At 61.6% G+C, this 22,230-nt stretch overlaps 4 protein-coding genes across 5 annotated transcripts; 3 read left to right on the top strand and 1 right to left on the bottom strand.

The window, feature by feature from the left end:
- The first annotated feature begins 1,947 nt into the window (after positions 1 to 1,947).
- Positions 1,948 to 5,280, top strand: LOC130148700 (deoxyribonuclease-1-like). The gene is made up of 8 exons (XM_056337579.1): positions 1,948 to 2,091; positions 2,688 to 2,776; positions 2,945 to 3,028; positions 3,169 to 3,284; positions 4,084 to 4,196; positions 4,505 to 4,662; positions 4,738 to 4,834; positions 5,071 to 5,280. Exons 1-8 carry the CDS (start codon positions 1,948 to 1,950, stop codon positions 5,122 to 5,124), a joined length of 855 nt encoding a protein of 284 aa, XP_056193554.1. The 3' UTR covers positions 5,125 to 5,280.
- A 1,694-nt stretch (positions 5,281 to 6,974) lies between these two features.
- On the top strand, positions 6,975 to 10,448 carry LOC130148684 (deoxyribonuclease-1-like 2). The gene is made up of 8 exons (XM_056337542.1): positions 6,975 to 7,121; positions 7,469 to 7,557; positions 8,573 to 8,656; positions 8,771 to 8,871; positions 8,946 to 9,058; positions 9,307 to 9,461; positions 9,587 to 9,683; positions 10,398 to 10,448. The coding sequence occupies exons 1-8, from the start codon at positions 6,975 to 6,977 to the stop codon at positions 10,446 to 10,448; spliced, it is 837 nt and encodes a 278-aa protein (XP_056193517.1).
- Positions 10,449 to 10,715: 267 nt separating this feature from the next.
- Positions 10,716 to 18,581, bottom strand: ECI1 (enoyl-CoA delta isomerase 1). 2 transcript variants are annotated; one of them, XM_056337755.1, is made up of 7 exons: positions 18,479 to 18,581; positions 17,842 to 17,985; positions 15,939 to 16,066; positions 15,134 to 15,280; positions 13,686 to 13,807; positions 12,806 to 12,984; positions 10,716 to 11,230 (listed from the first exon to the last, which is right to left on the bottom strand). In XM_056337755.1, the coding sequence occupies exons 1-7, from the start codon at positions 18,519 to 18,521 to the stop codon at positions 11,064 to 11,066; spliced, it is 930 nt and encodes a 309-aa protein (XP_056193730.1). In that variant the 5' UTR covers positions 18,522 to 18,581; the 3' UTR covers positions 10,716 to 11,063. The 2 variants fall into 2 exon arrangements, with proteins under 2 accessions (XP_056193730.1, XP_056193731.1); XM_056337756.1 differs by lacking the exon at positions 10,716 to 11,230 and adding an exon at positions 11,241 to 11,395.
- A 1,207-nt stretch (positions 18,582 to 19,788) lies between these two features.
- PTX4 (pentraxin 4) lies at positions 19,789 to 22,207 on the top strand. The gene has a single exon (XM_056335085.1). The coding sequence runs from the start codon at positions 19,789 to 19,791 to the stop codon at positions 21,313 to 21,315; it is 1,527 nt and encodes a 508-aa protein (XP_056191060.1). The 3' UTR covers positions 21,316 to 22,207.
- The last annotated feature ends 23 nt before the right edge of the window (positions 22,208 to 22,230 follow it).

The following is a 22,230-nucleotide window of genomic DNA, read 5'->3' as shown; positions in this document are numbered from 1 at the left end:
AGTGCTGGGACACCAGCCAAGGCTACTGGGGCAGGGCTGGGATCAGCAGTGGGAGCATGCAGGGTGGGGAGCTGGCACCCCTGGGACCTCTGGGGACAGGGCCTGCCCCGAGTGACCTCCTGGGGAGGGTCTGGGGACAAGGGACCCCAGCAGGGACCTGTTGTTTTTCAGGACTTCCAGCTCAGCTCCACACCCAAAGACCAGAGCTGGTGGGGCCGCACCAGGATGCACCGGCTGCCCAGAGCCCCCAGCACTGGGCTCCCACTGGCCCCAGCATACTTGGTTGACACTGGCTTGTTGGAAATGTGGAGTTCCGGATGGGAATGGCTGGTGTTGGTGAAATAAATGCTTTTTAAGAGAAATTGTAGCTGGTGATGAGCGAGAGCTGCCTGTGCCCCAGCGCTGGGGAGCTGCCGTTCCCCATGTGCAGTCTCGGGGATTCACTTGTACTGTACAGATCTCTTCTCAGTGTTTTTGTTGATTCAGGCACATTTGCCACCTTACCTGAGGCGGGAGGTATTGGCACTGTTGAAAACATTGTTTTTTTCACTGAGTGGACCTTTATTTCCGTGAAAAATGCCATATGGAGCCTGTGGCCTTGCATGTTCTTTGGCTGAGGGACCACTTGGCAAGGTGAGCGTGTCCCTCCCCATAAATGCAGGTGCAGCTCCTTCCCCTTCCAGAGACCTTGGACGACACCAAAGGTATGTCCTGCTCCCCTCTCCTCCCACACCCCAGGAGCTCCCCGCTCCAGCGTCGCTTCCTGCAGCTCGGCTTAGTTTTGCCACGATGCTCTGCAGGAGCTGAGCCTGGGCACAGCTCACAAGCATCACCCGGGATGGACACAGCCCTCTATAGGTGCCTCTGCCAGGGAGGCCGCGGAGGCTGCTGTGCTCCCCGGGAGTGGGGAGGATCTGTGGGGCTTTGGGCAATTTTTGACATGACCAAATTGTATCATTGCTAAATCGTGACACTACCAAATCACTGCGTTACCAACCGGAGGGACTGTGGTGTTGCAGATGGTAGCGTTTGCAGCCGTAGCAAGGATGCCAGTGGGGAAAGGTGAGGATTTAAGTAGAGCAGCTGCCCCAGTGAAAAAGCACATCTGGGGGCAGCGAGCCCTTCCTTGGTTCGGGCTTCAGGTGTGCCCGAAGCTGGGGTGTTTGCCGGTCCTCTCAGCCCATACTGTCAGGGCTCCTGGTGGGGCTGGGTGCTCGGGGCACCTGGGCTTGGGCAGGGCTTGGATCCCGTCTGCTGGTGAAATATTACCCCAGGGAGCTGAGTGCCATGGGAAATACTTCCCAAATACCTTTTCCCATACGTGGGAGCTGCTGTGCTGCCTCGGCGAGGGTCTGGGAGACTCCAGCCTGGGTGAGGATGGGGCGGGGCAGTTTGGGGGGCGGCGATACCCCAGGTGAGGATGCTCCAGGCAGGGAAGGAGGTGAGGAGGGGTGTTGGGGGGTGTGAGTGTGGATCCACCCCTTGGTCTGTCCCAGCACGGCTGCTGTAGGGTCTTTTGGGTCTCTGGCACAGACCCAGGGAGGAGTGGGAGAAGCACAAGCCAAGGGACCTTGGTGCCCTCAGCCACTGCCACCCATCCCAGGCCAGGAGGGGTGTCCAGGCTGAGGGCGGTGAACGAGGAAGTGACTGCTCTGCGTCACCAGGAAATGGCATTTGCTCCTTTGGCAGTGAATTATTTGCTCCAGCCTCACAGGTGGTCTGGCCTCCCTCCAGGAGGGACAGGCAGGATGTGCCCCATGTGAGGCACAAGCCAGATGGCTGGATAGGAGTGCACCATTCCTGGGTCCTAGTGGTTCTCTGGAAAATAGATGCCTCCCAGTGAAACCAGTGTGGCCAGTGGGAATACCCTGGTCACCCCCATCATCTGTGCCAAATCCCACTCCCAGCCACAAGGGCTGAGCCCATCTCTGCCCCTCTGCAGACAGGATGGCAGCCTCAAAGCTGGTGCTGCCACTGCTGGTTGCAGTACTGCTGCACGTGGCCACCACACTGAAGATTGGTGCCTTCAACATCAAGACATTTGGGGACAGCAAGATGTCCAACCAGACTATTGCAAATATCATCGTCTCTGTGAGTGTGTGGGGGTCTCTGGTCTCCAGGATGCAGCTGGCTTGGGGTAGTGGGACACCAGATTTCTGCAGGCATCCATCTGTCCAAGTGTCCATGCACCCACCTATCAATCCACCTGTCCACAACCCTGGCACCCATCCACCCAACCATCTGTCCATCCATCTATGCTTGCATTGATACGTGCCTCCATGCATGCGTGCATGCATCCATCCCTGCCTCCATCCATCTGTCCAAGCCTCCATCCATCCACCCACCTGCTCTTCCCCCATCACCATCTCCAACCTCAGGCCATCTCCACTATTTTCGGTCCCCAACCAAAGATGGGCGATGGCTGGTGCTGCCCAGGTTCCTCACTCAGAGCAGCCTGCGAGGGAGGAGCTGCTGGGGTGGTAGAGGGCACAGTGCTGCCCCAAGGCTTTTCCAAGCCAGAGGACACCAGCAGAGGAGCTGCCTCTCTGGCTCTGGGGTCCCCACTGCTCTCCCACTGCCAGGCTGGGAGCTTCACAGCCCAGGCACCCACAGGTGCCCCCATGAGCAGCTCCCTGCTGGGGTGAGCAGCTCTGAGCTTGCCCCCCCCCCCCCCCCCCCCCCGCCAGATCCTGTCGGAGTATGACATCATCGTGGTGCAGGAGCTCCGGGATGCCGACTTGAGCTCCGTGAAGAAGCTCATGGACCAGCTCAACAGGTGACCTCGATGGCACAGGGCAGGGAGTGCCTGCAAACGCAATGCTGGGACAGATTCCAGCCAGCATCTCGCCATGCCAGGCCACCTCTGGCTTGGCCAGAGAGAGCCTGACGGGTGCTGGGGGGCACTGGGAACCTCCTCTCACCCTCTCTCCATCTCACTTCCCAGCACATCCCTGCACCCATACAACTTTTTGGCCAGCATCCCCCTGGGTCGGACCAGCTACAAGGAGCAGTACCTTTACATCTACAGGTAAGGGATGCCACCAGGGTCCAGCAGCCCCCATGTCACCCACTGTCCTCCCCAGCCACTGCCAAAGGGCCGTGGGTACCTCTGGGGGCCCTGGCTGCAGCAGGAGCGGTGCCAAGGGCTGCCCTGCTCCCCTCCCTCAGGTCGGACATGGTCTCTGTGCTGGGAAGCTACTACTATGACGACGGCTGTGAGCCCTGTGGGACCGATACCTTCAGCAGGGAGCCCTTCATCGTGAAGTTCTCCTCACCCACCACACGTGAGCAGAGCAGGTGTTGGGGGCTGCCTGGAGCTGGCACAGGGCTGAGCCTGGAGCTGTGCCTGCCGGGAGGGGAGGTTGCACTCTGGAGCCCAACTCAGGGGCTCCACCAGGGTCCTCCACTGCTGTGGGGCCCTCTCCCACCCACAGGTGCCCAGGGGCCCTGGGTACCTATGTCCAGCATAGCCAGCACTGCCAGCTGTTTTCCACCATGTGCCATCTCCCACCATGTGTTCTCTCCAGCTGCGTCCATCTCATGTCTCCAGCTGTTTCCAATCAGGTCCCACATCCCATCACCTGCTGCCTCCCATCTTGTGCCATATCCTACCATCTGCTTCCTCCAGTTGGGTGTCATCTCCCATCATGTACCATCTGCCTTCATGTGCCACATCCCAACACTTGCCACCTCCCATCATATGCCATGTCCCATCATGTCCCACTTCCCACCCTGTGCCACCTTCTACCCCGTGCCATCACCTCCACCTCCCAAGACCCTCCTCAGGTCACACACACTCTCCCACCTGTCTCCCACCCCCATCTCCTTGCCAAAACCATGATGGCTTGGAAAAACTGATGGGAAACAAGCAGCAAATCCCAAACCACACATGGAGGGATGCAGCTCCTGCTGGAAATCCCAGCCTGAAGGATGGGCAGATCCCAAAAAGCCAACACACCCTTTCCCTTCAGCAGCTTTTCCCAGCCAGTAGCTGGGGCTTGGCCTGGGGTGGTCCCCCAGGGTTCCCGCTCCCTTCCCAGGTGCTGCAGCTGAGCCGGTGGCTGACGGCCGCCTATCTGGCAGGGGTCGAGGAGTTTGTGATAGTGCCCCTGCATGCCACGCCCAGCCACGCACCGGAGGAGATCGATGCGCTCTATGAGGTCTACACCGACGTTGTCAACAAGTGGGCGACTAACGTAAGCGGCGGTGGGGAGCTCGGCCCCTTCCCAGGGTAGCCGGGTGGTCTGTGGTATGGCCACCACACATCCCGGTGGCCCTCCTGGGGTGGACATGTCCCACAGGAAACCTCTCATACCCACCGGACCAGGTGCCACCCCAGCAATGTCTGGGCAGGGAGCTGCTGGGTGGCTCCATCGCCATTCCTGGGGGCTTGTCCTCCCATGCTGGGGAGCCCCAGGGGAGGTTCTGCTGCCCCTTAAGATTTTAGGGAGCCTTTGCTGCTCTGTACGGTCTGTGGGCAGGGACACAGCATGCTGCCCCACAGAACATCCTCCTCCTGGGTGACTTCAACGCTGACTGCTCCTACGTGACCAGCACCGAGTGGCCGTCCATCCGCCTGCGCTCCCTTGACGCCTGCGAGTGGCTCATCCCCGACAGCGCCGACACCACCGTCGCTGACACCACTGACTGCGCCTATGACCGGTGGGTGCCATGCCGGGGGGGTGGGGGCTGGTACGGGGGGCACTGGGGGTGCTAACACCCACAGTGCACTGGCAGCATTGTCGCCTGTGGCACCGCGCTGCGCCAAGACATCGAGCCCGGCTCCGCCACTGTCAACAACTTTCAGAAGACTTTCCACCTCCAGAGGAAGGATGTGAGTGAGGGGCTGGGGCACATGAGCCCGCCGGGAGCATGGGTGGGCTCCCTGTTCCCCTGGGTGCACCTGGGGGTGGCCTGAACCCAGCCCCCACACTGATTCAAGCCCGCAGACCCAGTTATTTTGGGGTATGCTCTAAATTTTGGGGCTGGAGCGGAGCACTGGGGTCCCATGACAGTGACGGCAGGTCTGGACAAACTTCAGCCACCTCTCTGCTTCCCCCCCACACCCAGGCTTTGGCTGTCAGCGACCATTTCCCAGTGGAGGTGATCCTGAAAGCCCGCTGAGCCTATCCCAGCACCGGTGGCTACCAGGACACCCTGGCACGCACCTGCGTCCCTCCTGGGAACCCACGTGCCACCAGTGCCAGCCAAGCTGCCCACCGAATCTGCTCTTTGGGGTCTTGTGGGAGTGGGATGCTCTCTGCTTTCATTAAAAAATTAGCCTTTTCCAGCCCTCCCAGCTCCGGAGGAAGGGTCCCCTCTGTGCCCCCCTAGCAGCACCCTGTGCCCAAGCCCCCCATCCCCCTGCCAGGGAAGCCCCACTGGGGCTGGAGCCAGAAAGGTCCCCAAGGTCCCCTCCTGCCATCAGGAGACCTGGACCCACCAGGCAGCAGGCGCTGCTCCCCGCTGACCCCAATAAAAGCAGGGACAGCAGGACGGGCTGGGGGGCTCTGGGCAGGACTCAGCCCCCTAGCCGGCATGCAGGATGACTTTCTGCCAGCTCGCAGGGCCGCATCCTGCCGGAGCACGCCTGGCTGTGGGGTGGCTGACAGGGTGCTGACGGTGAGGGCGGGGGGAGGTGCAGGACATGACTCAGTTCCCAGTGGGGTTTGGTGCCTCCCGGGGGGGTTTCGGTGCCGGCACAGCACCGAGGGACACTGGACTCATCCCGTGACAGGGTGTGTGGATGCAAAACCTGGTGGCATACGCAAGAGCCTGTCAAGCCCCAGCATGAGCAGCTGTCACCTCCCTACCTGCCCCGCGGCTGGCACCCCGGCAGGGCACCCCTGCAGCAGGGGTGACACCGTGTGCTGGTGCTGGGGACACTGGCTCCGCTGGGCTGTCTTTGGGTCACTAGTGGGGCTGCATTAGGTGACAGCGGGGGCTGCTTTGGGTCACCGGTGGGGCTGTGTTAGGTGACAACGGGGGCTGCTTTGGGTCACTGGTGGGGCTGTTCTGGGTGACCACCGGGGTTGCTGCAGGGGTTTGCAGCCACCCCCTCTTGCCGAGCCTGGCGGTGCTCAGCCTGCCTGACCCAGCCACCCCACCATTTCCTTCACTCCCCTATAATTACACGGTCTGAATCACTCACGTTAAGGCCATCGCCCTTTGCCACCTGCCTGGCCCCTGTGCCACGTGTTGTGACCCAAGGGACCACCCCAGCTGCAGCACCCCGAGTCCCACGCGCCCACCCGGCCCTGCTGGGGTGCTCCAGCACCACCGCACCTCCCCGGCCGCCCCTCGCAGCATCGGCACAGGGTGGCTATGCTGGCCCCACCCTGCTGCCCCGTCGGGGTTTGGTTTCCCAACGTGGGAAGGAGCCCAGAGCTGTGCCAAAACCCCCACGGGGGTGTCCGACTCATCCTGCTTTGCCGGCACCTCCACTGGGAATAAAGCCGCCCGTCCTGCTGCCGGGAGGGCAGAGGTGCTGCCCACTCAGCAAGGTAAGGATGGATCTGCACTCAGCATCTTCAGCTGTGAACAGGGAGGGACTGGGATGGGCTGAGACGAGCTGGGATGAGGAGTCACTCCCTTATCCTGACAGTGGGGGCTGTGATCAGATCTACAGATGTGGAGCAGCTCTCGGGGTGCCGGTGGCAGTGACTGGGGCTGGTGGGCGATGGAGACATCCTGGCAGGGAGTGGAGCTGGGCGATCCCAGGGGTGGCAGCGGCACTGCTGGGCGAACTCACCGCAGCGGGACTGGGTTTAGCTTCCCCTGGGACTCGTGAGCGGGCAGACAGCCTGTGCCAGCTCCATGGGCTGCTCCAGGCAGTGCCCACCATGGCACACCGTTGCACACCAGGACTTAGGAAGGACCTACACGGTTGGTTTTTTTTCGCTATCCTCAAATCCAGTTTTCCAAGTTTGGCTTTCATTGCTGCATCCCTACGGCTCAGCATCCCTCCCGGCAGGATGGGGACCATGGTGCTGTCACTGTCCTTGCTAGCTGTGGCTCTCCTGTGCCCAGCCACCGCCACACTGCGTGTTGGTGCCTTCAACATCCAGGCGTTCGGTGACACCAAGATGTCCAACAAGGAAGTGGCGGACATCATCGTCAGCGTGAGTGCGGCTGGTGCCACGCAGGGACAGGCTGTGTGCTGGGGCAGACCCAAAATGTGTCTGTGCTCCTGCGCCAGGGGCACGTGGGGACGTGGCCATGGATGGGATGGTGTCCCAGTGCTGAGGATGCCCTGGGTGGATGAAGTCTTGGTGGGGACCAAGGTGGGGTGTCAGGGACACCCTGTGGTCCCTCTGAGCCCTCTGTGGGGACACCTGCCCCAGCACCGAGGGACATGTGGGTCCCCATGGTGCTGCACCCAGCACCATGTCAGGGTGGCCAGCTGGGAGATGGATGGGAGACAGTGGCAGGCTCTGTCTCACCATTGCCATCCCTCTCGGCCTTGCAGATCCTGCGCCGCTACGACGTGGTGCTGGTGCAGGAGGTGCGCGACTCCGACCTCAGCGCTGTCACCGAGCTCATGGAGCAGCTCAACAGGTATGAGTGGGGCTGGAGCCGGGAGCGCCTGGGCGGAGCAGGGAAAAAGCCAAGCTGCCAAAGCAATAAAAGGCAAAAAAAAAAAGTCGTCTGTCAGCAGAGGGTTTGTTTTTGGAAAGGGGAGTAGGGGAAAAGTGCTGGGGATGAAGCTTTGAGCAGGCACTGAAAAAGCCACCAGGAATAATCTGGGGAGAGGAAGGGGGATACAAGTGGCACAAACCCCCTCTGAAAGCTGCAATCCCATGGGAGCACACAGGGTGGAAAGGAGCTACAGCTCTGGCAAGCTCTGTCTCCAAAATATAACAGGGCTGGGCAGAGGTGAGATGGGGGATGAAGGGGGCAGGCAGCCCCCCAGCACCCCAAGACCCTACAGGTGACAGGGGCCCCCAGGATGGACCCAGTGGCAGGTGATGCTCTGAAGCAAGCGGCTTGGGTCCCCCAGGAGGAAAAGTGGCTGCTGGGGTGGGTAAAATGGGGCACCGCAGGTTGGCAGCCCCCCACCAGCTGGGTGCTGACCTTGTTTTGGGGGAGGGTACAGGCAGAGGCTGCTGCTGCCTTGTTGAAAGGCGGTGAGTGCTCCTGAGCAGGTATGCCCAGCCCCTGTCCTTGCCCCTTTGGTGTCCCCTCCAGCAAGGTCACAAAGCACCAAGGCAGGCAGGGTGACGCCAGGCTCCGCTGGGCCCTGGGCTGCTCATTAACCTAATTTAGCTTTGCTGCAAATGAAGGTGAGGAGCATCCCTGCAGAGAAAGGGGTGGCAGGAGCTGACCTGCATCCTGCCGTGCCCAAGGAGCCACCCCAGGGTGGTGGGGACAGCAGGGTGGCTCGGAGCCACTACACCCCATGTTACCCCACATTGGGACACGGTGGCTCATTGGGAGGGGACAGCAGAGCAGAAATGACTGGTGCCAACTCCACAGCTGCCCAGCCCCTGGTCATGCTGAGGCCACCGCAGGACAGTGCCAGTCATGTCACTGGTGCCAGCCAAGTCACTATCCTGCCTTTGCATCTCCGCAGCATGTCCACGTCACCATATGACTATGAGATCAGTGGCCCCCTGGGACGGGAAAACTACAAAGAGATGTACCTCTTCATCTACAGGTAATGGGGCTGGGCACGCTGCTGCCTGTCCGGCAGCACTGCGGGGCCACTGGCACCACGGAGGGGACACAAGGGCTGTGCCAAGCCCCAGTCACAATCCCTTTGGTCTCACAGGACAGATGTTGTATCTGTGGTGGACACCTACCAATATGAGGACCCCCAGGATGTCTTCAGCCGGGAGCCATTCATCCTGAGGGTCTCGGCACCACACACCAGTAAGCAGGGGGACTAGTGGCCCTGAATGGTGGCATGGGGTGGCCACAGAGCTGACATCTCTCTCCCCTGGCAGAGGTGGGGGAGTTTGTGCTGGTGCCGCTGCACTCAGCCCCGCACAATGCTGTCGCCGAGATTGATGCGCTTTACGATGTCTACCTGGCCATCATCAGCAAGTGGGGGACCGACGTGAGTGTCACCAACACTGGGGTGGTACCTAGGGTGGGCGCTGAGCCCCGGGGACTATTCAGCCCAGGCTGTGTCCCTGCTCCAAGGCTATCAGGGCTGGTGCAAGGGTACTGGGATGGGGACCCTACTCCTGCCCTGCCCCCTGCCATGGAGGTGCCCCAGCACCCTGGGCTGACCGTCATGGGAGAGGGTGTTGGGGACAGCCCTGTTTCCCAGCCACCACGAACCCCCCCATCTCCCTGCTGCAGAACATCATGTTCCTGGGGGACTTCAATGCTGACTGCGCCTACATCCAGCCAAGTGACTGGTCAGCCATCCGCCTGCGCACCAGCGACATCTTCAAGTGGCTGCTCCCCGACGGCACCGACACCACCGTGGGGAAGTCAGACTGTGCCTATGACAGGTGAGCACCACGATGGCACCCCTGTCCCCCTCCCCGGCACCCCAGAGCCCCCCTGCCCGTCCCACACCACCAGCGGCTGAGTGCAGGGGCCGGAGCAGGACCTACCGCCCGTGTCTCCCTGGCAGGATCGTGGTGTGTGGCACCAAGCTGAAGAGAAGCATCGTGCCAAATTCAGCTGCTGTCTACAACTTCCAGCGCGCTTTCCAGCTGGAGCAGGAGGAGGTGAGCCGGGCTCGCAAACGCAGGGCACAAACGCACCAAAGCTGAGCAGCGCTGGCTGCAGGGCTGCTGGCATCTCTTCGGGATTTGGCAACGTGGCACAGCCATACAGCTGCCAAAATTTTAAGTATCAGCTCAAAGATGGGGTTGAAGCAGCTCTGGCAGCAGACCAAGCTGGCTCCAGCTTCAGCACGCGTGCCCCTGCCCAGCACCTGCCTGCTGGGATGCCAGCACTGCTCCTGCGTAAGGCATGTGCCTCCAGGGACACGGCAGCCTGCAGCCAGCTAACAGGGAGCTCGGGGTGACAGGTGACCCAGGTGGATTTGGGGTCACTGCCTGTCCCTGTGGGGAAAAGATGAGATGCGCGGGGGGTTTTGTGGCCTTTAATGGGCAGGATGGCAGGGCCTGGGGCAATCCAAGCCAACCTGCAACCGCCCATAGCTGGCACAGAGCTCCCAAGTGAGACACGGGGGTCTCAGAGGGCAGGCACCCCCCTGACAGCACCTGCCCCAGGCCATGCCTGGGCATCTCTCCATGAGAAGTGCCAAAACTGGTGCCTTGTGTGTCAAGTGTCTTGGGGTCGGGGACATTGTGTCCCCCTCCAACCCGCAGAAGGTTCTGGCAGGGCGATCACAGCCACCCTGCTGGCTCCACTAGCACAGTGAGGGGCTCTCCAAAGCCCTGTGTCACACCTCCCTGCCTCTCGCCCTCCTCCAGGCTCTGGCAGTCAGTGACCACTACCCAGTTGAGGTGAAGCTGATGGCTTGAGCTCCTCCTACGGCCACTGACCACGATCCAGCTCCAGCTCCCACCACCAACCCCCGTGAAGGCACTCCCTGCAGCCCCTTCCATGAGCCCTGTGCGTGGGCTGCTCTGGGTCCCGGTCCGGAGAAGGGTCACAGCCAGCCATGCCCAGACCCCCCAGCCCATGCGGCTCACAGCAGAGCTCCCCCAACCCACGACGAACCAGAGCCCAGAGACACCAGCCAGGAAGAGGTGACCACAGGCAGGCTGGGGAACGAAGCATCCATCTCCTACCTCATCAAAGACTTTATTGACAAATCTCATTTCACAATTAGCTGTTGGATAGGAGGGAGGATATCCAAGGACCGGCAGGCTTGGGCCACAGCGGTGTCAAGACCCTCTCCCTGTCCGTTCCTCGGGGGAGCTGAGCAGACAGCTCTCTCCACTCTCGGGAAAGGCAGCGGTGGTGTCAGGCACTCTACAGGGACTAAGGGGAAGGGGTGGTTGGGGCAGCCATGGGAGCCGGCAGCGCACCAGTTGCTGACACTGCAGACGGCTTCACTGTGCAAGTCTACAGCTCCTGCAGTGTTTTGGAGAGTCACTCGAACTCCTGGGACTGCACCCTGGGAGGCTGGCTCCTCAGCTCTTCTTCTTCTTCAGCATCTCCATGTACATGCGAAGTGACTTCTGGATGGACTCTTTTGAAATGAAACTGATGAAGTTCTGAATGTCTTCCTCCCGGTGAGCAACCAGGCGATCCAACACTGCCTTCCTCATCATGGACTTGGTGAGCTGACGGGCATGGTCTGCGGAGAGCAAGGATGAGGAACACGCACAGTCCTCACCCCTGACCAGCTCTCAGCCACTGCCACCACGTGCAGGTGCCTCCAAATGGGGAAGTACTGCACACCAAAGGGCTCTTTGAACCAGCAGGGAAAGGTGTGAGAAAAACCCACCGGCTGGAAGCTGAACTGGATAAATTGTCATACAATAAATTATGATCTGTACCACTCAGCGGGGAAATGACTGATCTGCTGGGACAGATGACAGACAGTTGTGCACCTCCTTCTCTTTGTGCCCTCCAGAGCCCAGCCCCCCACCCCAGTACACACCACCGGGCTCAGGACAGCAGTAACTAAACAAAATTCTCCGTTATTTGAAACTGCTCTGGCTCTAGGCTCCCACACCCAAACCCCTCACAAGACAGTCCGCTCGTGCCAAACATGCCGTACAACAGCCAGCAGCGCTGTCCCCTCGAGCTCATCCCAGCAGCAGGCGCGGGGCCTGTGCTGTTCCGCACAAATACGTGGATGCTGCTGGAGCAGCGCTGGCTGCTGGAGCTGACAGAAGCTTGAGCACACACCTGCTCACACGCGTACAGAACCATGTGCAATGATGTTGCACAGAAGTTGCAAGCATGCTCTCAGCGTGCTTCAGCCGTGACAGTGAAATGCTGACCAGCCACCCCATGCCCTAGAGCTCCAGGTCTGTCTGCTACAGACACCTTTACCTGGACAGACTCCTCCTGGCTCTGATTAGGGCTCTGGGGAAGGATCTGCATGGTGCCAAGCCAGGAGAGAGCACAGTTGAAATGTGCTCCCTGATCTTGGGGGCCGAGGTGCCACTAATACCAGGACAGCAGGAGACAGAGCTGTTTAGGGACACTCTTCCAAGGCTGGGACACAGAGTGACAGCCCTAGGAGCCGTCCATTTCTGCACAGTTTTGTTCAGATTTCTACAGAAAGTGCAGCTGAAGTGTGACACGTAGTTGCACACCCCTGCAGCACTCAGGAGGTGGCATGGGATGGGATAGCTCAGATCTAGCCCTGGCCGGCGGACAGCCCCCTCCCAGCCCAGGAACCATGTGCTGCCAGTCACAGAGCAGCCCAAACATGCTTGTGACATCTGTGCTTGCTGTCTGTCCTCCTGCCCCCATCGCCAGCCCCAGCTCAGCAGAGTGCTGAGAGTTGATCCAGACCACAAAGGCGGACTGGCAGCCACCCAGGCACTCTCGCTCAGCCTGTTCCCTCCACTCCATGGCAGCTTTCCTGGATAACACCTCCACTGACAGACACAGTTTCAGCTTGTATCTGGAGCTCAGGCTCCTCCAGATTGACTCAGCAGGGCTGGCAGGGTGAGCCGAGCTGGAGCCATGTGCCCTACACACCCAGCACAGTGTCCTCCTGCACAGGGCCACTGGCAAACCTGTCTCTGTTAGCCCAAGGCTGCGGGAACCTTGTGCTGAGCCTTCCTGCCTCCCAGCCATCCACACCTTCCCTTTAAATAGAAACTGTTAGGTACCTGCTGGGAGCCAGCCCCAGAACCTGTCCCTCCCACCCAGATCAGATCCCCTCTTCCTCTGCCAGAGGTGCTACCCTTACCGGGAAGGGCCAGCCACTGTGCCATAACAGCCGCAGCCTTCTCCTGGAGCTTCTCCTCTGGCACCAGCTCGTCCACAAGGCCAAACTTGTGGGCCTCAGCTGCAGGGTGGAGGGAGCCCAGCTGGAGGGAGCGTTCAGCAACTCGGTGTCCCACAACATTCACAAATGTGTCCTTAAACCTAGAAGAGATGGCAGGAAAACCCAGTCAGAGAAAGAAACAGCCAGTGGCAGCTGCACCCAGACACCGAAGCTAAGAGCACACTTGGTCCCACTCCCCAGGAGGGGTCTCTGAGCAGCTACAGGTTCAGTCATACTGTGCAAAGTCAGGTGAGCAGAGCCATTTTTGGTACTACCCCAGAAGAGTTCCCTCTCCTCTCCACGAGAGTTGCTTTATTTACCCTCAATGCACAGGTCCCACCTGTGCCCACTTGCTGCAATATGAAAGCTCCTTGCCAACAGCACATTTACACGTTCTCAGGGCAAGCAAGGGCCTGCATCTTAGTATATTAGTGTCCCTATGCTTTCAGAGAGCTCCACAGCTATGGGGTTTTGCAGGTGCACAGTGTGTATCCAGGGAAAAGCATATTCCCAGACTGAGCCTGGCCATGGAGATCTCCCAGCAGTAGTCCCAGACTTGACTGCAGAGTCAGAACTGAGGTCCTCATTGGTGAAACACATGAGGACACTGTGCAGCCTGAAAGCTTTTCACATACCTGCAGGACAGGATGGAGAAATGAGGTGCTGTCTCCTGCAGCTACCTGATCACTGACACGTGACGCTACCTCTCAGCGGCCAGTTAAAACTGATTAAGAAACTCCTTGAAGATTAATTCTTTTTTGAGACCTACACGTGACACTAAAATTGCGAGGCGCTGGCCTACCAGAAGGGAGCCACGATGCCCAGCTGGGCTTCATTCAGGCCAATGCTGAATTTGGGGTTGTCCACCATGATTCTGTAGTCACATGTCAAGGCAATGAGACAGCCTCCCGCCGGGCTGGACCCCTGGCAAAGAGAAGGCAGGAGTGAGTCTAGGTCGTGGTTACAAACATCCCTGCGCCTCCGGCCTCACTGTTTCCTCCAGAGCTGGGAAGACACAGGGCAACAGAGCAGATGTCCCCCAAGTCTCTGATTACCTTATTTGAAACAGCCCTAAAGATTTCTGATAGGTTTACCGAGGTTTACCCTTTCAGTTTTCAAGCCCTTTGTTTCTTGCATTTTCCAGTGTGGAAATCTAGATAATTGATCTGTGCTATTTGGGCTACAAACCCTGCAGTGGAGATTTGCTACAGCATTTTCTTGTAACCCTGTATGAGTTTTTAACACTTGTTGAGTTTGTAACCCTAAATGTCACAGAAATGGTTCTGTCTTTGTAACACCACCTGTCTATAAAACTTCCATTTGTGACCATCTTTGCTACGGCTCGCTGCTTGCTTAGCCCTCCACAGGACACCGGTGGGAAGCCGCTCAGAGGCTCAGCTGCCTTCAGAGACAGTTTACGGACAGACACAGAACCATGAGCTGCCAAAGCGGCACCACACTGAAAAACAAAACCAAGACACCAAGCAGGTAACAACCCATCCACAGACATTCAGATGGCACTTCACTGCTGGCCAAGAACCACAGCTGGAGGAGCAAAACCAGGTGAAAAAGGGCTCAAGACAAACTGCACCGCCCCAAGCATCGCTGCCTACAGGGCTGAGGACAAGCCCTTGTGGTGCTGCATGGCTGCCTTCACCTCCTGCCCTCTAGCAAAGCAGTGCAACAGCCAAGCAAGTGACCCCTGGCAACCCCTATGAGCCTTGTCCAGGACAGCAACCGGTGAGCATGTGACAGGCATCCTTTGGACTCCTCCATCAGCTGCTCGGCTTCTGGGGTACTCGTCTGCCATCAACGCCCCTCTGGGCTCTACCACTGGTCCACAGCCCTCCTCCTGGTCCTTCGACTTGGAGGACAGACTCCTAGCTGAGTTCTTGGGGCAGGGTATGGCCCTTGCTGCACAAAACACTGCCAAGGGCACCTCAGCCTCCATCGGCAGGACATGGGTGCTGTGCAAGCTCCCCACCGCAGCCAAAATGCTGCTATACCCCAGCAGCGCCTGCAGCTTCCATGGAGCCTGCAACATCCCACACTTCCATACCTTCCCACACCCCAGCGTGCTGAACTGACAGACATGTACTTTGCCAAGACCTCCCAGCGAATACATTCCTGTATTTGTTTCAACACTGACAAGGCTGACTTTTTGGCTGTCCTTGCCCACGCAGTGCAAACAAGCAGCAGCAAGCGACAGACCATGCGGGGCGACTAGGAAGGCGGATCTAAAGGACATACGTTGACTGCAGCGACAGTGACCATATTGGAGCCATACAGCCGGAGCCACATCTCCTGCACGGCTCTCCAGAACTCGGCATAGTGCTCCGTGCTCTTCCCACACATCTCGGTGATGTCCAGGCCAGATGAGAAGATTTTGGGGACTGCCTGGAATCAGGAAAATACAAACGTCACTTAGTGTCACTGCTCAGGGATGACCCTTTAGCCCTCTAATGCACTTGGTCTGGCAGCCTGAAGAAAGGGAAAGTGATAATTAAATATGACATAAACCAAGGTCTTTTGGGGTTCTGAAACAATCTTCCCAGTTGTCCCACAGCCTGGATCATTCCATCAGCATGGCCCACAGGGCTGCAACTCTTCACTTGCAGCACAATTTCCCTGTGCAGGTGCAGCATAACTTCCCTGTGTGGGTACATCAGCCACGCAGCACAAAACCTGTCCTGTCCCATTCCCACGCACCACCTCATACCCACATCTCAACTGAAAACAAGCACTGGCATCTTCTAGCAGCTACCTCCAGGCAGTTCAAGAGATCTCAAGGGATGTGTCAGGTTTGCAGACAAGTAGCTCTAATTTCAAAGACAATGACAATACTTGGTGGTTGTTCTGCTAGAGAAGTGCAGAGAAGAACGAGCACAGCTCATCCAAGAGCCCCTGCCTCTCCTTTCAGAGCTGGTCAAAGCTGCCTCCTGGCCTTCCCATGCCAGTGACCAGGGAGCCAAGAGACCAAGCATGAGCGAGGGAATTGCACACATGCCTGCCAAATCGCCCCCCAGTCTGCACCCAAGCACAGGACAACACGTACGGATGTAAAGATCACACCCCGGCAGGTCCGGTCATTCTCTAGCTTCTCCAGGCTTATGCAAAACTCGGTGATGAAGTCCAGGCTGAGGCTGTTGACTGGGGGGCTCTTGAACTTCATTGTGGCGACGCCTGTGCCATGGTAAAGATAGACATCAGAACCTTCTACCACAGCAGCACACATTGCCTTGCCCAGGGGAGCTTCACCTGCCTCCCTGTTTCCCTACTCACCCAGATCATGTCTTTCCACCCCCGGCTCTTCAAAAAGCCACCAGAACAGCAGGGCCAATAGCATGGCCCTGCCTTTGCCCAGATCTGCCCACAAGCTGGGCTCACTCAGCCAGTGGTGAATATGGAGCATCAGGATTAAGAGATGGGGCTGCGTGAACCTCACGAAGTTCAACAAGGCCAAGTGCAAGGTCCTGCACCTGGGTTGGTGCACCCCTCAGTATCAATACAAGCTGAGTGGAGAATGAATGGAGAGCAGCCCTCAGGAGAAGGACTTGGGGGTGCTGATGGACGAGAAGCTCAGCACGGCCTGACAACATGCGCTGGCAGCCCAGAAAGCCAACCACATCCTCGGATGCATCACCAGTGGTGTGGCCAGCAAGTCGAGGGAGGTGACTGTCCCCCTCTGCTCTGCTCTCGTGAGACCTCACCTGCAGCACTGCGTCCAGCTCAGGGGCCCCCACTGTAAGGGGGACATGGACCTGTTGGAGCGAGTCCAGAGGAGGCCACAAAGATGCTCAGAGGCTGGAGCCCCTCTGCTGTGCAAACAGGCTGAGAGAGCTGGGGTGGTTCAGCCTGGAGAAGAGAAGGCTCCCGGGAAACCTTACAGCAGCCTGCCAGCGCCTAAAGGGGGCTTACAAGAAAGCTGAGGACAGACTGCAGGACAGGGGGGAATGGCTTTAAACTGAAAGAGGGTAGATTTAAATGAGAGAGAAAAAAGAAATTCCGCACTGTGAGGGTGCTGAGGCGCTGGCCCAGGCTGCCCAGAGCAGCTGTGGGTGCCCCATCCCCGGCATGTCCAAGGCCAGGCTGGACGGGGCTGGGAGCAACCTGGGCTGGTGGGGGGTGTGGAACTAGGTGATCTTTAAGGTTCCTTGCAACCCAAACCATTCTGTGATTCTACGAACAAGCATGTGTGTGGTGGCACATCATGTGTCCCAAACCCCAGCCACTTTGGGGTCATGCTGCCCAGCAGTTCCTTTCCTTCTGAGCTCAACGGATAACACTGAGCCTCCAGCTTCTATCACAGCAAGCATCCCCCGCCCAGGGGAACACACACCTTTCCGAGCCTGCCAGCAGCACTGCCACCTTGGCCAGCACCACGGGAAGGGCTCCGAACCCCTGTCCCCTTCCAAACGGTGCGACTGTGCCCCGAAAGGCCCTCACTGAGTGCTTTGTCTGCGTGCTGCAGTCCTGCCTAGGCTGGGGACGGCAGCGTGAGGATGCACCCAGGGGCCTGGCAGCCAAAGGAAGAAGAGGCAACCTTTGTTCGGTGCAGGGACCTGGCCCCATGACAACTATTCCTGGCAGTCGGACACAGAAATCCCCAGCAGCTGCTCCCTGAAGAAGCGCCTGCCACTCCACCAGGTCCCCAAAGCTGGGACCCTGCAGAGGGCACGATGCACAGGCAGGGGACAGGGCACAAGGTCTGCCCACGGTGACGGCTAGGGTTTGCCCACGGCACCCAAGCAGTACCCAGCCACCTGAAGTGCCCGCCACCGGTGGGACGCCTGTCCCCCAGCGGGTCCTAAGCAGCTCACACTGGGACATTGGGGCTTTGGTGGCTTTCCAAGCCCAGGGCCACGCGTGCCATGGGGCAGGCAGGGAAGGGGCGCTGCCTGTGCCCCACAACGCCCCGTGGGTTGAGGGTGACACCGCAGAGGGGCTGCCCACCGTACCTGAGCTCTCGTCCAGCTCCACCAGGATCTTGTTGTTGCTGAAGGCTCGGCTCGGGGCGCGCGGGAGGCCGGGGGGCAGCCGGGGGCCGGGGGGCTGCCGGGCGGCTGTGCCCCACGCCGGCCGGTGGCAGAGGGGCAGCACGCCTGGGGGGACAGAAGCAGGTAGGGGCGGGCAGGGCACAGCCCCCCGGGTGTGGGGTGTGCTGCCCAGAACTGCCCTGCACGGACAGGGTGGGGACACGGGGACACCCCGACACACTGAGGGGGAGCGTGGGGCACCCTGACCCACGGCGGGGGGGACGCGGGGACACCTTGACGCACTGAGAGGGGGCACCGGGACACCCTGACCCACGGCGGGGGGGACGCGGGGACACCTTGGCGCACTGAGAGGGGGCACCGGGACACCCTGACCCACGGCGGGGGGGACGCGGGGACACCTTGGCGCACTGAGAGGGGGCACCGGGACACCCTGACCCACGGCGGGGCACACGGGGGACAAACTGGCTCATTGAGGGAGGGCGCGGGGACACCCCGACCACGCCGGGGGACACGGGGAGGGGCCGTAGGGACACGCTGACCCCCCGGAAGAGGGACACGGAGGGACGCGGGGCCACCCCGCCCGCGGGGCCGGGCGCACCTGACCGGGCAATGCGGCGGCCAAGGGTCCCCACCGCCGCCATCTTCTGCCGTCGCGTCAAGGGTACGGGGCGGGGCCTCGGCCGCGCGTCACCGCCCCGCCCCGCCCCACACGCCCCGCCCCGCCCTGCCCCGCAGCGCCGTCTACGGCCGGTGCTGCGGCGCGCACGTGCTGCCGCCCCCTGGTGGCCCGCGCGCCCCAGACTGCCCTGCCCTGCCCTGCCTGCCCTGCCCTGCCCTGCCTGCCCTGCCTGCCCCGCCCTGCCCTGCCCTGCCTGCCCCGCCCTGCCCCGCCCTGCCCCGCCCTGCCCTGCCTGCCCTGCCTGCCCTGCCCTGCCCTGCCTGCCCTGCCCTGCCCTGCCTGCCCTGCCTGCCCTGCCCTGCCCTGCCCCGCCTGCCCTGCCCTGCCCTGCCTGCCCTGCCCTGCCCTGCCTGCCCTGCCTGCCCCGCCCTGCCCTGCCCTGCCTGCCCTGCCTGCCCCGCCTGCCCCGCCCTGCCCCGCCCTGCCCCGCCCTGCCCTGCCTGCCCTGCCTGCCCTGCCCTGCCCTGCCTGCCCTGCCTGCCCTGCCCTGCCCTGCCCTGCCCTGCCTGCCCTGCCCTGCCCTGCCTGCCCTGCCTGCCCCGCCCTGCCCTGCCCTGCCTGCCCTGCCTGCCCCGCCTGCCCCGCCCTGCCCCGCCCTGCCCTGCCTGCCCTGCCTGCCCTGCCCTGCCCTGCCCTGCCCTGCCTGCCCTGCCTGCCCTGCCCTGCCTGCCCTGCCCTGCCCTGCCTGCGCTGCCCTGCCTGCACCACCTTGCCTCCCCTGCCTGCACTACCCTTCCCTTCCCTGCGTTGCCTCCCCTGCCTGCACTGCCCTGCCCACTCTGCCCACACCACCATACCAACCCTGCCCTGCCTGCACCATCCTGCCTGCCCTGCTCTGCCTGTCCCACCTGCCCACCCTGTCCTGCACCCAATATTAACTATTGAGACTCCTCACCCTGCTGCCCTCCAGGAGCTGTCCCACATGGTTGGGCCCACCAGGGCTGTGTGCCCAGGGATCCCCACAACACCCTTCCCCGCCCCAGGGCTCAGCATCCCTGCCTGGCCCCTGACCCGGGCAGCCAGAGCCCCAGGCAGCTCCTGAGCCGGGCCAACCGCCCCCACAGTGCCTGGCCCAGGGCAGCAGGGCCGGGAGCCCAGGAGCTGGCGGCAGCTAGGGCACGCCAGCACTGCCTGCAGATCTCATCATGGTGCGCCGCGGGGGGGGGGGGACGGACACCACGGGGGCAGGGCTGGCCCTGCCGTGCAGGCATCAAGTGTCCGGCAGCAGCATGGCGGGGACAGCGCTGCCCCTCTGCCTGCTCCTTGCTGCCACCCTGCAGGGTGGCCTGACCCAGGCACTCGGGCCTGTGACCCGCTCTGGCCCCCTGCTCCTGCGGCTGCGGCGGCTGGAGGAACAGGTGGGTGTGCGGGGGCGGGGAGGGGGCCCAGCCTGGCCTGTGCCAGGGGGGCACTCAGTCTTTTGGGCCAGGCTGGGGGTTGTGGGGGCCTGGCACAGGGATGTGGGTTCACCCCGCCTCGTCCCACTCCTCTGCAGTTTCCGCCGGCTCCAGGAGGTGACACTAAGCCATCTCCAGAGCATCGCCAGGAATTACAACATCTCCTACAACATCGATGGACGCTTCCAAGCACTGGCAGAGCAGGCAGAGGCAGCTGCGGCTGCCCGGGCTGCCCTGGGCACCAAGCTGGCCCACCTGGCCACCACCAGCCAGCGGCTGCACCGCAGGCTGAAGCAACTGGAGGGGACAGTGGGTGCCCTGAACCCACCACACTGCCCACTCACTCACCCACTGGGTACACTGGTGGAGGCTGGCACCAAGGTGCACAGCCTGCCAGCCACTGCCCAGAGCTGGGGCAGCCAGCTGGAGTGGGAGCCGCAGAGCTGGGTGGCCCCCAGCCCTCCCAGCCCTCGGCGCCCAAAGGCAAGGCGGCGGTGGCAGCAACGCTGGCAGGAGGCAGGGCACTGGCTGCCAGCCCATGCCAGGCCTGGTGGAACACCCGGGAAGGATGCAGAGAACCTTTGTGATGCAGCACCAGGAGCCCAAGTCATGGCATCGGCGCTCCCCACCATGACTACAGTCCCCCAGGAGCAGCCACTGGCCCCCCAGCAGCCAGGAGAGGGTAGGTACAGGCCCCCTGCCCCAGTGTCCACCTCCCCAGCCTGCCGCACTGGTGCTGTCCTGCTCTTCCCCAACACCTCCGCTGAGCGTGTGGCCATCCTGAAGCCAGGGCTGCACCAGGGGCTGCAGGAGCTGTCGCTCTGTGCCTGGCTGGCCACCCCAGCCTCCTGCCTCGGTGGCCTCCTCTCCTACACCACCCAGAACGGCAGCAGGGAGCTGGCTGTGCATGGCTGTGACAGGGACCTCCCACGCTCCGTGCACTTTGTCATCAGGAACAGGCATTTTCGGGAGCTCCCAGTAATGCCACTTCTGGATGGCAAATGGCACCATCTCTGCCTCACCTGGTCCTCTGGCCAGGGCCAGTACCGCTTCTACGTGGACAGGCGGGTGCTGGCTGCTGGCTCTGGCTTCCAGCAGGGCTATGAAATTCCAGCTGGTGGCTCATTGGTGCTGGGCTGGGAGCAGGACCACCCTGGCAGGGACTTGGGCACCACAGAAGCTTTTGTGGGTCACCTGGCTGGCTTCGTGCTCTGGAGCCGGGCTCTCCTGCCAGGGGAGGTGGCTAGCATGGCAACTGGCCGGGCCCTGCCCCATGGCCCCCTCCTCACGCTGGCCAATGCCTCCCTGCAGGGTGGGGTGCAGAGGGTGGCGTGCCCCTGCCTCCAGCACTGCCTGTGACCAGCCTGGCGGTGGGAGCGGCGCCAGCCTGAGCCGCGTCCTCCTGGGGTGATGGGACACCTGGCAGAGAGGGCGCCTCAGGACTGGGGCCACTGGATGTGGGGCAAAGGAAAAGGGCTTTTGGCAGCCAGCGTGGCAGGGGTGGGACCCAGTTCCAGGACCTGTCCCAAAGCTGGGGGCTTATCAGCTCTGACCACAGAGGGTATATGGCCCCAACGTTCTGATTAAAATATATCCCAATTAAAATTCTCCTCTCCAGGCTGAGAAATAACGTATTTCTGGTCTGGCTTTTCACTGTACCGCTCGGTGCTGCTTAGGGCCAGGCAGGAGCTGCTCAGCGTATGCAGCTGGAGCCCCAGGCTCGGTCACACATGAGTGACCCCTGCCTGTCCCCCGCCACCGCCAGCATCTGCCACTGAGTCACCCCGAGGGGGAAGTTGTAGCTCGGAAAAGCCCGTGACCGGGGTGAGCCAGCAGTGCCCCAGTGCCCGGCCCTTGGCAGCAGACCTTCGGGTCGAGCTGTGGCTGGGGGCTGAGGCAAAGCACACAGACGCTCCCACACGGCTGCCCGGTGCAGCTCCCTGCCAGGAGAGCGGCAGCAGCGCCGGCTCCGCCCGCTCCCCGGGCTCCCCGGGCCGGGGGCCCTCGCTGCCAGGGCTGCCAGCCGCAAGCCGCGCCCGGGCCCGCCGCGGGGCAAGGCTTCACCGCAGCCCTGCGGCCTCCCGGGCCGCCGCCGCCGCTCTCCCCGCCGCGGCAGGCCACATCCCCGTCGCCGGCTGCGGAACGGGGATGGAGCCGGGGCCGGGTCGCGGCCGCTGTCCCGAGGAGAGGGCTCGGCGGGGATGGGGGGGGCCGCGGGCGGGACTACAGCTCCCATGGTGCCCCGGGGCGGCGCGGCCCCCGCCGGCCGCCGTA

The sequence above is a fragment of the Falco biarmicus genome, chromosome 4 (genome assembly GCF_023638135.1).
Source record: "Falco biarmicus isolate bFalBia1 chromosome 4, bFalBia1.pri, whole genome shotgun sequence".
In the NCBI taxonomy this organism is placed as follows: Eukaryota; Metazoa; Chordata; class Aves; order Falconiformes; family Falconidae; genus Falco; species Falco biarmicus.
Note: the sequence above shows the minus strand (reverse complement) of the source record. Positions and strands in the feature narration are given on the sequence as shown.